This window comes from Trachinotus anak, unplaced genomic scaffold (assembly GCF_046630095.1).
Source record: "Trachinotus anak isolate AG129_WGS33_773 ecotype Australia unplaced genomic scaffold, CSIRO_AGI_Tana_v1 ptg000013l, whole genome shotgun sequence".
Lineage (NCBI taxonomy): Eukaryota > Metazoa > Chordata > Actinopteri > Carangiformes > Carangidae > Trachinotus > Trachinotus anak.
The window spans coordinates 4866327-4881619 of NW_027273864.1; the positions used below are offsets into that span (position 1 = coordinate 4866327).

The window sequence follows — 15293 nt, forward strand, 5'->3', positions numbered from 1 at the left end:
CCTCCAGAGGTGCCTGTAGGCCCCCTTACCTCGGTTACTGGCGCCCTAATTTCTACGAGGTCTTTATTTTTATGTTTTTAACGATTTTTTTTAACAAGCACTTAACTCTGAAATACTTTGGTTTGAATATAAATATTTCCGGGCAATAATAGTTTCTGCTCTTAAGGCATGTGGATCGACAACCCTGTGATGTTTTGTAGGTTGGTGCGTTTTGAAACACGGGATTGAGCGTGTGGGCGGAGCTCTTCCCGCTGCCGGTCATCAGCATCGTAAAAGGCGGTGGACACGGTGACACAGATCGAGTGCACCCAAGGCAGAGAGACCAGAAATAATAAAAGGCGTTTGGCGCGGGTGTTGCTGACAGCAGAGGAAGAGGAGCCGACGACGGGATCGCTGTTCGGCCGCTTTGTCGCATTGTCCCCAGGGGAGAGGATCAGGAGACCTTCGTCCATTTACGGAGAGAGAGAGAGAGAGAGAGAGAGGCAGAGCAGCGTGATTCAGTCTTTTCCTCATTCTCTAATCAGCCGTCTGTCGAAGCTTGCCCTGCGCAGGCAGACGGAAATACCTTGAAAATGCCTCCAATCGAAAATGACACCGGGAAGAATGAACTCAAATCTCGGATACAGCAGCTCATTGACACCAATCAAGTGGTGGTTTTCAGCAAAAGCTACTGCCCGTTTTGTGTCAAGGTAAGGTGTTCGTTTCGTCGCCGGGGAGACCTCGCCTTCCGCCGGTCGGAAACTTCCATTTTCTCCCGCGAAGTCGACGGGCTCGGTCTAATAGCTGGTTTCTCGTTGCTGCGTCAATGTGGCCGGCAACTTCGGTTTGAGTGCGAAGTTTATCACTACAAAGTCATTACAACCACACAGAACGACTAACGTGAACCCGTTTGAGAGACAGTGTTAGTAGAGATAAATGTTGTCAAGTTAACCGTGTGGTTAGCCCGTTATCTGAGTGTGGTCGCGAAGTAGAAAAGTTGCATAATCTATAGCTCATAGCTAGCATTAACACCTAGTTAAGTTAATTAGATATCAAATAAAAATTGTACTGATGTATCCTGTTTACAAAGCAGCGCTTGTGTCTTTTGCAGTTTCCACTTAATTTGTAAAGTTTCCTTTGAGGTTTGGTTTCTCGTGGCTAAATCCTGTGGTCCGCCTACGTAACGGAGGCAGTGAGGGGTTAGCTAGCGTTTAACACGGGATTGTATTGAGCCAAAGTCAAGTTTTATAACCCTCAATTTAAATGATGGAGTATCTCAAATTTCCTCCCGACAAAGCAAGTTATAGTGAATCTGTTAAAGTGCTGCCAATACAACAGAGTGTTTCGGGTTGTATTGTTGTCTTGTGCTTCATGTGACTAAGGGAATTAAAACATCTCCTTTCATATTGTGTCTTCCCAGGTGAAAGACCTGTTCACAGAGCTGAAAGTCGAGTGTAACGTGGTGGAGTTGGACCTCCTAGGTAAGATAGAGACCTTATGTCAAGAGTAAAAAGCTGTATACCTTCTTTTATTTTGGTTATGTCTCACAAAATGTGTTGCGAGGTTCAGCAGCAGGTTTGACATTAAGGTTAAATAGTAATGGATCGTCAAAGTGAAGTTTGGTCCAATATGGCATAAATTTGCATTTTGTCACCATGCACCTCTAACTTCTGCACCTTAGACTTAATGCGCTCGACTGTTTGGTAACATCAACAACACTTAACTTTCTTATTTATGAACAAAGCATGAACATGAAATAAATGTGTTGCTACAGGCTATAATGTAGTTATAAGCAGATATAAGCGTGTATTAATGTATTTGTCCACAACCCAAGCTTTAACTCATAAACGGGGGTTAGTGCATAAATAGACAAAAGCTTTACAGAACATGTTTGCATCTCTTTGGCTTCAAACATCTAAAGCACTTCATTCATTTGAAATTACATTTTCTTATTAGATGTAGTATGTGTAAACTGCCTTCATGTTTCTGCCATCACCCTCATCGTATCGTAGTAAGGAGGGATGTTGTTTTCTTCAGACTGTGCTGTGGTCTTCCTCTGCAGCAGCACAAAACATGCTGAGTCACTCACTCAGGATATCTTGGCCTCCTGCCATTTCTCACTAAACTTCAACCTCTTGCCGAGTTAATTCTGTCACAGTCTCAGCTGTAATGTTGACGGTGGCTGCACATTACTGCAGGCATGTTGATGATGAATCAGTTAATTAATCAGTATTGATAATATTATCGATGAATCCTCAATCAAAGATTTGGTTGATGGTTTACCTTTGTGTCCCACCTTCAGTGGGCATGTTAGACCGCAGGTAACCATAGCAACCAAGTTACTTTGTTATTAGTCAGCTCTGACTGATGAAACAGACCTTACTCTGGCTTAAACTGACCAAATACTGACTTTTAAGAAAACTTGTGACTTTTTCAACACAGCCTGTTTTTTGCTTGGTGTGAGTAGCACAATTAGAGACCCAAAGGTTTCCTGTTACAGAAAATAATGGACTCAGTGAATGAATGGCATAGCGTGCTTCCTGTGTTAGTCTTTTTCCATATATTTGTGTGTATTAATAAGATTCAAAACAAAGACGTAATACAGAGCTAGTACAAATATTACCATATGAAAAGCAGATATGTGGAAGAGGGATTCGCCTTCAGCAATTGGAAGCTTTATTGTCATTGCACCAAATAGTACAATGAGATTTGCTGCGCGAGACCCAAAAAAACCCACTATTCATACACTATACACACTCATTCATACACATTCTCTGCATTTTTCAATAAATAGTAAAAACAAAAAACAGCATATTAAGAGCATCAACGTCATAAAAAATAAGTACTGTCTAAAATATTGCACATAGTGGCCCAAGATTATTGCACAAAGTATGACCACAGTGATTGCATGTAAGATGAACAGATAGAGTTCAGCTCAGTGATGGCTCTTGAGATAAAGCTGTTTTTCAGCCTGGAGATGCAGGGGGGGGCTTAAAGGTTCTGTAGCACCTTCCAGACGGGAATAGAGTGAAGAACCCCATTAACTTGCATGTAAACATGAACTTTTCTGTCTAGAGGATGGAACCAACTACCAGGAGATGCTGCTCGAGATGACTGGACAGAAGACTGTTCCTAATGTCTTCATCAATAAGACACACGTTGGCGGCTGCGACAAAACAATGCAGGTAAGGAGCAAATGTCTGAAGTGTGTATTTGATTGTCTTGTCCTCTGATGCTCTGAACCCTTGTGTTACACATCACTGTAAATGTTGCACATCTCCTTAATCCACAATTGCTTTGAAATGTTTCTTAATCAAGTGGCTTGTTGAGACTCCAGAAACTGTACAAACAAAGCTGTTTGGCTCAAGTGATTTCAAGCTCAACTCACTAGTTTTTTTTAAATTTGCATAAATGAAGTGCACAGTGTGTTGTTCCCTTTGTTTTTTTTGCCACAGCAGACATCGCAAACATTTTGGTGTGCCAAGAGCTCATGCTAGTGAGCCATGCATATCGACAAATACTTGAGAAACATGAGAAACAGGTTTTAGAGCACACCTAACATGTGTTCTCTGTGGGGCAGGTTGGTTGTTTTTAATGATTAATCGATTATGAGATGAAACTGTCCACGTTAACGTCTTTGTCTGACCAACAGTCCAAAACCCAAAGATATTCAAGTTGATAAATAAAAGCAGCAAATTCTCACATTTAAAGTAAAACCAACAGATGTTTTTTTAAACACTGGAAAAATTAATTGATTATTTCATCAATCATCCTAATAGCACCAAAAATAACTTCAACCTTAATGCTCTCTGGCAAACACAGCCTCAATAGGACTAGAACTAGTGTTTGTCATTATCAATTAATCTGATCTGATAATTTTCCTCGATGAATCATTTGTCTATAAAATGTCAGATTAAAAAAAGATGCACCCAATGTTTTCCCAAAGCTGAAGGTGATATCTTCACATGACATGTTTTCTCCTACCAACAGTCCAAAATCCAAAGAGATTAATTTTACTATCACAGAAGACTTAAAAGAAAAATTATTATTTATTTATTGTTCTTAAAGTTACTCAAAACGACCAGTCGAATATCAAAGTAGTTGTTGGGGTAGTGGAGCTCATACTGGGACACCTGTTAATTGTAACAGCTGTTATCAGAGCTGGGTCGTTGCCACTGATTTTTCTGGATTGATTCAATTTCCATTTCACAAGGTCCAAATGTGATTTCCAATACGATTCAGAGATATTTCAGTTACAGTACCACCTTTTCCATGGATGTAAATGAGACTCTCACAACTACTGCAGTAAATTGTATGTCTAACCTAGTGTGTTATTTAAAAAATATAAATGAAATATTATTATTATTAAAATTAATTAACTACTTTTGTCTTCATAGTTTTTAAAACCAAAATGCAGCCATACATCTGCCTTTAGATCTGTGCGTTTACTGGAGCCGTGTCTGCTGTGTTTCTGTCTCTCACATGGTCAGAGCTTGATGTGTGAGAAGGCTGGTCACACGAGACAGACGTGGTTACATGTCTGTCTCGTCACAGCCCTGCTGTTGTGAGGAGGCTCTATAAGAAGACTTCTGTTTTTAGTATTTCCTGCTGTATTTGAAATTGGTTGTGCATATTGTAGCTACACACATAAGTGCTGTGGTGCTGAGGTTTGTGTTCGTGTTTCTGTCAGGCTCATAAAGATGGCAGCCTGCAGCAGCTGCTGAGTGGTGATAATGAATCCTACGACTACGACCTGATCGTCATCGGAGGAGGCTCTGGAGGCCTGGCCTGCTCAAAGGTGACCAGATAAGACGCAACACATTCACAGTATCACATGTTAAAACTTTAGTGCTGTTCTGTTGTGAAATTTGGTAGTTGGCGCTTTGTCAGAATATCAGAGTGAAACTGAAGCTGATGTTGTAATGAGTAACCACAGTTTTGTTTGAGCCACTTGCAAATAGGTTGCAGGAACATATTGGTAAATGTGTGTTATGTTGCACTAACATTGGCTGTGTTAACAACAGGAAGCTGCTATGTTGGGGAAGAAGGTCATGGTTCTGGACTATGTTGTGCCGACACCAAAAGGAACCAGCTGGGGTAAGATAATTCCACTTAGACCACCTAGTTAGATACAGGTGAAGCAGTATTTATCAGAATCTAATTTTGCTGTTAGCTGACCATTTCCATGTGTCGTTGATGTGCTCTGCTGTGGTGATCAGGTCTTGGTGGAACTTGTGTGAACGTGGGCTGCATTCCCAAGAAGCTGATGCACCAGACGGCCATGTTGGGCACGGCCCTGCAGGATGCACGCAAGTACGGCTGGGAGTTTGACGAGACAGGTGAGGCCGCAGAGCACCGATCCAGAAGGTCACAAAAGGTCACCAGCTCTCAGTGGTGAATCAGTTGTCACTTGTTGTCATTCCACTGATGGGTGTCTCTGTCTGTCTGTCCTCAGTGAAACACAACTGGGACACGATGAAGACAGCAGTGAACAACTACATCGGCTCATTAAACTGGGGCTACAGGGTGGCACTGAGAGACAAGAATGTCAACTATGTCAACGCCTATGCAGAGTTCATTGAACCACACAAAATCAAGGTAAATGAGTACTTAAGAAATAGAGGAACCTTCTGTGTGCGCACAGATATTCAACTGGGATTGCTGATTTGGTTTGACTATAAGGAGACTTGACAGATTTTTCTGTAACCACAATATGCAGTTGCTCCTCTTTTCATAATTGGCTATGTGCTTTACTTAGTTTGCCAGGTTATCATCCTAAAGATCTCATCACTAATCTTGATAAGTCACCAGCTTTGAAATGATGTTCAGCGTGTTTTTGTTTTGTTGTTGTTAACAGGCTTTGATAAACATAGCCTTCCTTTCTAGCTGCCTTTCAGCATTGTTGTTGGCTTTTCTACTTGTGATCACATCACTAGCTGCACCCAGAATACACCCAGAGTTTCAGCACATCCTGCACATCAGTGACAAAAAGTGTTTCATGAATTAGTTAAATTGCACATTGAACTTCTGCTCCAACAGAATCTCAGAGCATCAGTTTGTGTTTTCTGACAGGCGACAAACAAACGGGGGAAGGAGACATTTTACACCTCTGCTAAGTTTATCTTAGCTACAGGCGAGAGGCCGCGCTACCTGGGCATTCCTGGAGACAAGGAGTACTGCATCACCAGGTGAGAGCGTGATGCCAACTACATGGTGGATATGACACCACCAGTCCTATCTAATAACATGCTGTGTCACTGGAAGCTCCTTTGTTAGACCAGAAGGTGGATTCAGCAGATGTATGATCTCTGAAAACACAAACACATCCTTTAATGATCTGGACTCTGGTGTCCTCCACAGGTGGCCGTGCCTCAGGGCATCTCATTAATCTCCCAGCTGTCTAAATGTTACGTAAGATTATCCTCAGGTGTTTTATGTGATTATGCTGCTGTGGTAGCAACCGACAAATGGTCTCCTGCTGCTCTCTTAGTCCCAAAAACCAAAGGTGGTAGTGACATAAGTGACATAAGACACAACCCCAGGCCGGACACCTCTGCATGGACAGTGTTATTTTGTGTTTAATGCTAGTTTTTATGTAGTGTGCGGAGACAACAGTTTTATTTTTAACCTGTAATCTTTTGCTTCCTGAACTTTTGAAGAGCAAAAAGAGTTGATAAGTTATTGCTGCTGGTTAAGTAGCTTCACATTTTGCTCTGCTCTGTTTGACCTCCTCTGTGCTTCTCTTTAATTCCCAAAGTGACGACCTGTTCTCGTTGTCTTACTGCCCGGGAAAGACCCTGGTGATCGGGGCGTCGTACGTGGCTCTGGAGTGCGGTGGCTTCCTGGCCGGCTTGGGTCTCGATGTCACCATCATGGTCCGGTCCATTCTGCTGAGGGGCTTTGACCAGGACATGGCCAACCGTGCAGGAGAGCACATGGAGGAGCACGGTGTCAAGTTCCTCCGCAAATATGTTCCAATAAAGGTGAGTGTTAACTAGATCAGTAAATTCTTTAAAACGCACACCGTTTCACAGTTTCACCTTACCAAAGGTTACCTCCATTTGTAAGGCAGCAGGTTGTCAGCAGACTTTGATCTGTGTGTAACCAGATTTATTTTCTTACCATATTGCATCATAACTCTTATCTATCTTTTTTCCCTCTGCTTCCCGTGCATCTGTATGTGTCAGGTAGAGGAGCTGGAAGCTGGTACTCCTGGCAGACTGAAGGTGACGGCCAAGTCCACAGAAACCGATGAGATCATCGAGGGAGAGTACAACACTGTATGTCCTGATCTCAGTTCATCCTTCCCTGAACGCCCATCTCTCACTGTTACTGTAGAATAGCTTTTAAGTTATTTATGTTTCTGTCTTGGCCCATTTTTATATAGTATCCCAAAGTGTTCAATCATAAGACATTGCAAAATAAAAAAAAAAAAACATAAAACCAAATGTAAGAAAATATATAAAGAATTTGTGAAATTGGAGAAATTATGAAAATTCATTTGAATTAAATATTATTTATTTTACAGTTTTATTAGCAAGCTCAACAACTGCTGCCAGATTTAGCCACTTAGCTTGACTCCTGTTAGCTTGAGCAATAACAATGTCAAAGTCATTCTGGTGTAAATAAACACAGTAAACACACACACACAGTACACACACAGTAACTCAAGTAGTTTCAAGCCGTAGCTTAACAAAACTGCTAATGCTTCTTACATTATTCTGATCATTACTCTGCATCAAAATGAAGAGAGACAGACTCGTGTGTGAGTTGCGTGTCTTTAAACTCAAAACATTGCAGAGCAACTCTAAATTAACCAGCTAATGTTAGCTGCTGCTGCTAACTCTGTGCCTTCACTGTGATACCCACGTTTGACCAAGCACAGCTTGAGCAAGCGTGTGAAGCTAAATAAATACAAAGAGATATTATCTCCTGGGTGCTGTGTTTACAGCAGCAGCTACTGTAAATAGTTGACCCAGAATTAGTTCGACATCGTTTTTCTAGCCGGCGGATTAAAAACTTTTTTTAATCTGAAATAAAAATGAACTCCTACAAAACTTTTATTGTGAAAATAAGTGAATTCACATTTTATAATGACTTGAGTTTTGAGCAATTTTCGCTTTTCAGTTATTTCATAAAGTGTCAATACTGTTTTATACAATTTGTACATCTAACTGTTTATTGCTTATTTATTATTGAACAACATTGAACTTGAGCTCCATAATTTAGTTGTTTCAGGGTCTGTTTTCATTGTCCTTACGGCCATCTGCCTAGGTTTCACATTTTCACTTGATCTGCTGTTTCAAATTTTCAAATTTTACATTGAAAGTTAAGTGTAAGGATTAGATTTTGGTGAGAGTTAAAAAAAAAATTTAAAAAAAGCAAGAAAGCTGCCATGTTCTGATATTCAGCTGTCATCACACAGGGTTAATGCCAAACAACATAAAGGGTCAAAAAAAGGAAATGATCAAGTTAACTAAGACAATATGATGCAATCCCATTTTCTGTATATTTAGCCATTCTTGTGCAAACAAGTGATTTTCTTTGTTCTGAAGGTGTTAATAGCAGTGGGTAGAGACGCGTGCACGGACAAGATTGGTCTGGACAAGGCTGGGGTCAAAGTCAACTCCAAGTAAGTTTATTATCTCAATGTATATTTTCTTTCTACGTATATTCATCCCTGTTGCATATGGCAGCCTGCGCCTTTAAGACTCATGGTACAGTCACGGTGATTCAGCAGTTACTGCCGTCTCATGGCTCCCTGTGGGGGTGGTGTGTGAATGTGCAGTGGGATTTGATCAGGAGAGAGGAGGGGTTTCTTCTTAGTACAATGAGAAAACCCTTCTGCAGTGTATCAGCAGGTTTAAATGGGAGAAAATGAATTATCTAAATGTAAGATGATTACGTGCTCGTGTCATTATGTTGCACTGTCTGACTCAGTTTTGCTTAATGTGCCCCGTCAATACTTTTCCTGTTCTTTTTTCTGTCCATTTATAATTTCAAAGCTTTCGTCAGAAAACCAGTGTTAAAGCTTAAATAATCTTTTAAAGTCATGTGTTTTGCAGTTGATTATTTATTTTTAATATTACAGTCGTGAAAGTAGCCTTTTCTTTGAGGTTTTGGTCTTTCTGCTATTTTGTGAATGACTCAACGGTTCAGCCTCTGAGGCCAGCAGGGATTAAGACAGCATGAGGCCAGCTTAAAAGAGCACTCATATGAGTCATATGCCCCGGTCTTATGACCATAGTAGTATTCAGATGAAGCAAACACGCAGCCTCACAGCGCCTGGGTTCAGGGGCCATCAGCAGGTTGGTGTGTTCTCCTGCTGCACAGAGTAGAATTGAAACATGGCCTGTATAAGCACTCCATGCTGCCTAACATGACCTTAGACCAACTTAATGTGACCCCCGCCTTGTGATGGACACAGTCCTCCACTGCTGTCGCTCCTTTGGCCAAATATGTATTCACCTATAGTAATTTGTTTCCACTATATCTATGTTTGCATGTTCCTAGCAGTCAGAATGATGAATGATGAATGATTTAATTATGGGTTAATATTTTCCATGAGGAGGCTAAAATTAATACATGTATGTTAGTGTGCTAAAAAGGAATGACATTTAAATGAAGCGTGGCTTGTTCTTGCTCGATGAACTCTCTGTGCCATCCTCTAGAAATGGAAAAATCCCAGTGAACGATGAGGAGCAGACCAACGTGCCCCACATCTACGCCATTGGAGACATTCTGGAGGGCAAGTGGGAGCTGACACCTGTCGCCATTCAGGCTGGCAAACTGTTGGCACGACGCCTCTACGGGGGATCGACACTCAAGGTGCACCAGCATTCAAAGATACTTGTACTGAGGGCCCACAGGAACCTCAATGTCAAACCTTCCACTATTAAATTACCACTGGGATATTGTGTGACGTGTGAGAGCAGGAGGATAATTTCTCCTGACAGCAAACATTAATTAATTGTCTGTGTTTGTGCAGTGTGACTACATCAACGTTCCCACAACTGTTTTCACCCCTCTGGAGTACGGCTCCTGTGGTCTGTCAGAGGAGAGAGCCATTGAGCTGTATGGGCAGGGCAACATCGAGGTAGCGCACTCACTCACTCACTCACTCACTCACTCACTCACTCACTCACTCACTCACACAGAGTCATCTGAATAATGTATTAGAGATCTGGTTCACCTCACTGTGAACCTTGTGATCGGCTGGAGTAAAGTCCATTTCTAAGAGTTCTGCGTTGTAATCTGGATTCCCAAAATCAGTGAAGACTTGTAATCCTCTTAACATCAGTAGACTTGGCTAGAACCAGATTTTGTCTAATGTAAGCCACACAAACACTTGTCGTTAAATTCTGCCGAGTCATGTTGGTAAACTTGTATGTTTTCGTCCATGTGAGCTGAAGTGTTTTTCCTCTGAACTCGTCCAGGCTGATTTGTTTATCTGCTGCTGGCAGCATGTTAGTATCTGTGTCACTGTGTCACTGTTTGTTTGTGTATGCAAGTTGGTTATTGTACCAGCCAGGGAATACATAGTGCATTCTTTCTTTTTCCATAACATGAGCTGCTCAGTACACTCAGGCAGACTCTGACAACAGATTAATTTGAACATTAAAATTTCACAACTCTTTATTCTCACTTTTTAGCACAGCCTGCCTGAATATAAACACTTGAGCTGAGAAGAACTGATGTTATTCATGTCTTATAAAATGCAGCTGGTTACTGTTACACAGTCGTGAACCATCAGTGTGTTTCTGGTCTCCGTGTTCAGGTCTTCCACAGTCTGTTCTGGCCTCTGGAGTTCACTGTGCCCGGCAGGGACAACAACAAATGCTACTCCAAGATCATCTGCAATAAACTGGACGATGTAAGATTATTACTGCTTTGTACACAGTTTTATGAATCAAGACAGAAGCAACCAGCAAGTTGAACTCTTAGATTTGTCACATGAATAATAATGTCTTTGTTTGCAGGATCGAGTCATCGGCTTCCACTACCTGGGCCCCAACGCAGGAGAGGTGACGCAGGGCTTCGGTGCAGCCATGAAATGTAGAGTCACCAAGGAGCTGCTGGACAGCACCATCGGCATCCACCCGACCTGTGCTGAGGTACAAAGACAACTGTCATTAAAAGCCAGAGTATTCAATTCAATTCAATTCAATTTTATTTGTATAGCGCCAAATCATAATATACATTATCTCAAGGCACTTTACAGGGTAAGGTCAAGACCTTACTTTGTTACAGAGAAAAACCCAACAGTTCCCACAACGAGCAAGCGCTTGGTGACAGGGGGGAGGAAAAACTCCCTTTTAACAGGAAGAAACCTCCAACAGAACCGGGCTCAGGGTGGGCGGCCGTCTGCCTCGACCGGTTGGGTTTAGGGGAAGATAGAAAGAGGGGGAGGGGGAGGAGAGGGGAGAGAAGAGAGAGAGACCAGGAACAGCTGTGTCGATAATGGCGTTATTAATAATAAAGACAGGTAATAGTAATAGTAAAGATGAGTAGTGGTGGATCTGGATCCTGCTGCTCCCGAGGCAGAGATACCTGCAGAATGAGGACAGAGAGAGGGAGTACAACATTATTTATTTGTTTACTTATTTATTTTTCCCCTCCATCCCTAAGTCCATCATTGCGTGTAGTTAGTGATGACTGAACCTGATTTTAGTGATTAGTTGTAATGTAGCTTAACTATCTTTATGAAACCACATTCCTAGTGTGTGAGCGGTTCCTCATTCGTGCAAAAGCTACACAAAGAAAAAATTGAGACAAAATCAAACTGTTTTTAATGTTCAAATTTTCTCTCACAAAGACTGCGACGCAACTCCTCAAATCTTCTACAAACTATCTCTGTCTCTGAATATTCTAGGGAGGCGAGAGTTGGACAGTCTGTAGAGCAGAGTCAGCAGATTCAGACATTTTTTGTTTCTTTATGTGATGAGAAATGATAAAGATAAAAATGCAGCACCGGTCCCATCTCATTTGTATATTTTAACACACCTGAATTTCATCACATTTATGTTATCATATGTCAGTTTTTACCCAGATGATGTTTGATGTTTATCATCAAACAAAAACTAGTATTTCATTTCTGCACCTTTGGCCGAACTGAACGTAAATACACTTTGTTTTCATGCTGCGACGTCTTGAACCAGCCACGTGATTTGATCACGTTGGCATCATCATCGGTGACTTCAGGAGTCACCGATGATGATGATGATGCCAAGGCTCAGTACCTCTACTGACTCCGTTTAAGATCTTAACACCCGGAAATTGCTTTGTCAAACTGAGCCTGGGGTTTATCAAACCTTTCACAGTAAAACAGAACATTACTTATTTACACAATGTAGCAACAGTGTTGTCTTGACAAACTTGTTCGAACACAGCAGGAAATGACAAAAAATTTACAGACAAAATGCAGAACAAACAAGCTGAACTCAAACACAAAGCTGTGTATTTATGTAGATCTTGCAGGTGTTGTTTCATATACAGTAGGACAGGCAGTAAAACAGTTAAAAAATTAAAATTAAAATAAAAATAAAAAAAATCAGAAAAACTAAATCACTGCACATTGATGACCTTTGATAAGGTCATGAATCATTTGCTTCCTGCTAAAATATTTCTTAACCTCTCACTGTCCTACTTTTTGGCTGAGCCACAACTGCAGGGCCAACCATATAAATGCTATTTTCCATAGAAAAGAGTCACCAGTGTTGCCACGCTAGCTAAGGCACTCCTCTCTCTCTCTGCTCTAACTTTGTGATCATCTCACATGTGAATTCAGCTTAAATCACAGCACAGTCTTTGTCTTTAATTTATGTGTGTGGTGATTTTGTAAAAGTACGACGTTATAAAATCAGGTTCTTACCAGCAGCTTGGAAATGGCTTGGAAGTTAACATGTAGTTTTAATTAGCAACATCTCAGTCACTATTTTAAACTGTTTTCTCACAACGGAAACATAAAAACATGCAAATGAGAACAGCTTTATTGGGAATTAGCTGTATTAAAATACTGTATATGTGAGCACAAAGTGTGGGAGAGAAGTGAACAGATACAGAGCTGAGACATCAGTTGTTTACAGCAGCTCATCAGCAGTTTTCATCTATGTCCCTAATCAGTGACCAAACCCAGTCCAGCTATACACCATTAAACAGGGCAGCCACAGGCATCAGCTTAAAGTATTAACATGTCTGTTTTCAGAGCTCTGTTTCTTTATCATCTACTGAAAGGGTTGTTTTTATCCTCTAGTTTGTTGCAAATTTTAAGATTAATTCATATTTAAATGTATTTCTTCTACTGTGGTGCATGATGTGCATTAATTAGCTTAATTAATCCTAATAGCTTAAGATCTTGGCATCATTCATTCATTATGTTAATGTGGTATGGTGATAATTGCAGCACATGGAGCAGCTCAAGTGCCTCTTGTTTGATGTTTTACATTATTTGGAATTCAATTGTATAACAAACTTCTGCTCACATAGCTTCATCTGAGGTCAGGGATGTTGCGTCCATCACCCTGTAATATTCTGTTCTTCTTCTTGATTTAACTGGACATTTACAGTTTTACATACAAAATCACAATGTTCACTTAGAAACCGTCTCATTTCAACCAGGGACTCCTGTATTTTTGAGTTGCTTAGTTCCTGGTAGCCTGAAGAAAATGTTTGGTGTGTGTTGCTGAAACTTGCAGACAGCCTGTTAAGGCTTCATGATGAAGATGCTCTGCCTGACTTGTGCGTCTCCTTTTAGGTCTTTACCACCTTGGAGGTGACCAAGAGCTCCGGTGGAGACATCACCCAGGCCGGCTGCTGAGGTTAAACCCTGCTTGTTTAGCGGGCTGCTCTTGTATTAGACTCTACCTTCAGATCCCTCTCATGTTAGCTCCCACTCAGCCTTTCAGCTCAGCCTCACCTCCAGTGGCTCACTTTACAGGGCAGTTGTTTCTCAGGACAAAACAAACACCACAGCCAGCGTCTGAATCAGTGAACGCACTCGTTCAGGCTCGCTGGGAGCTAAGAGGTGACTGGAACAAGCCAGAGCCAAGAACAGCTCTGGCTGGGGTAGTTCAATATGAGGGCAGCCTGCTGAACAGCGGGGTTACTCTGCTGATATTTCTTCTGGGCTCCACCAGCGTGTCCTTCTCAGAGGAGCACCAACACACGCACTAACTTTGAGCATGCGTGTTTGGGCTGTTTGTGACGTCCTGGCCCGTAACCCAAAATAATGAGGTGGGCGAGGATCGATGTCCTTCTGCAGAAAGCACCTGATGGTGGCCCAAACTCTTCGTCCAGCCCCCAGCTTAAAACACTTGTCATTCACTCCCCGGTCTACACGTGGTATACAAACTGAAATAAAAGGACTTTAGTAGGACAGATTTAAATTAGTGCACACAGGATTTGATCGGCTGCACGGCTCTGAACTCTGCTCCAGCTTGTGATGGAAACTTATTATTTAAACGTGTGTGTGTGTGTGTGTGTGTGTGTGTGTGTGTGTGTGTGTGTGTGTGTGTGCGCGTGTAGTAAATCTCATCATGTCTCTTCTGTTGAGCCTTCATCATTCCACATATTCCTCTTACCAGGTCTGTCAGATAAAATCGAGGTGTATACATGTTGCTGAGTGTTTCTGTGTGGAAGCACCAGGGTTTTCTGCCTTAGAGAGAACTCCATTTATTCTACCAAAGTGTTTATCATAACGAGTCTGCAGAGAGATCAGGAGCCAGCAGATCTGCACCTTTCAAACCTCCTGTGTGCTGCATCACAACAGTTTCAGAGAGAATTGAATGGAAAATAAACCAGAGTTGTGCTGAATGTTGTTTCAACAAAAACATTTTCTCAAGTTTTTACTCTTAATTTAATGCTTGTTTGTTGCATCTTTGCTGTTTGCCTCTGCATTATGTGTATGTAAAAGATATATTCAGTCTGCTAGAGGACAGTATGTGACTGCTGTCGATGAGTGACATTGGTCATCTTTATAAATGACTTGTTCGCTGGTGTCAAACCACTGTAGATTACTTCTCTCTCAAGATGTAATAAAGGAAGAGTTCCCCTTCAGTTTTGTCACGTATTCACTTTTAAATTCAGCTGAAGCTTTAAACTTAACAGACTTAGCTGGTGTTGGTGTTATGTGTTGTACAGAACAAGGTTCTGCAGAGTAATTTTGCCCAAGGAACTCGTGATTTTCCTAAAATATTTGAGGTACTTAAACGTTTTCTTAATGGTTTAGAGCCTCATACAAGACAAAGCAGCCTTGAACAGGGAAAGAAAGAGAGGGCCAGTGTTATTTGTGTTTTCAAAATGCAACACAATCCCTG

At 41.4% G+C, this 15293-nt stretch overlaps 1 protein-coding gene across 1 annotated transcript; it reads left to right on the forward strand.

Moving 5' to 3' along the window:
- The first annotated feature begins 343 nt into the window (after nt 1–343).
- txnrd3 (thioredoxin reductase 3) lies at nt 344–15033 on the forward strand. Its single transcript, XM_071493754.1, has 16 exons — nt 344–689; nt 1400–1460; nt 3055–3164; nt 4670–4777; nt 5004–5076; nt 5199–5318; nt 5435–5577; nt 6052–6167; nt 6737–6962; nt 7167–7259; nt 8535–8611; nt 9651–9807; nt 9968–10075; nt 10757–10852; nt 10959–11093; nt 13733–15033. Exons 1-16 carry the CDS (start codon nt 573–575, stop codon nt 13793–13795), a joined length of 1803 nt encoding a protein of 600 aa, XP_071349855.1. The 5' UTR covers nt 344–572; the 3' UTR covers nt 13796–15033.
- The last annotated feature ends 260 nt before the right edge of the window (nt 15034–15293 follow it).

Excerpts from the sequence above, each read along its gene's own strand:
- txnrd3 (XM_071493754.1), top strand. The coding sequence starts at position 573 with ATGCCTCCAATCGAAAATGACACCGGGAAGAATGAACTCAAATCTCGG. Across the intron at positions 3,165-4,669 it reads GCTGCGACAAAACAATGCAG|GCTCATAAAGATGGCAGCCT; the intron begins GTAAGGAGCAAA and ends TGTTTCTGTCAG. Across the intron at positions 10,853-10,958 it reads TCTGCAATAAACTGGACGAT|GATCGAGTCATCGGCTTCCA; the intron begins GTAAGATTATTA and ends CTTTGTTTGCAG.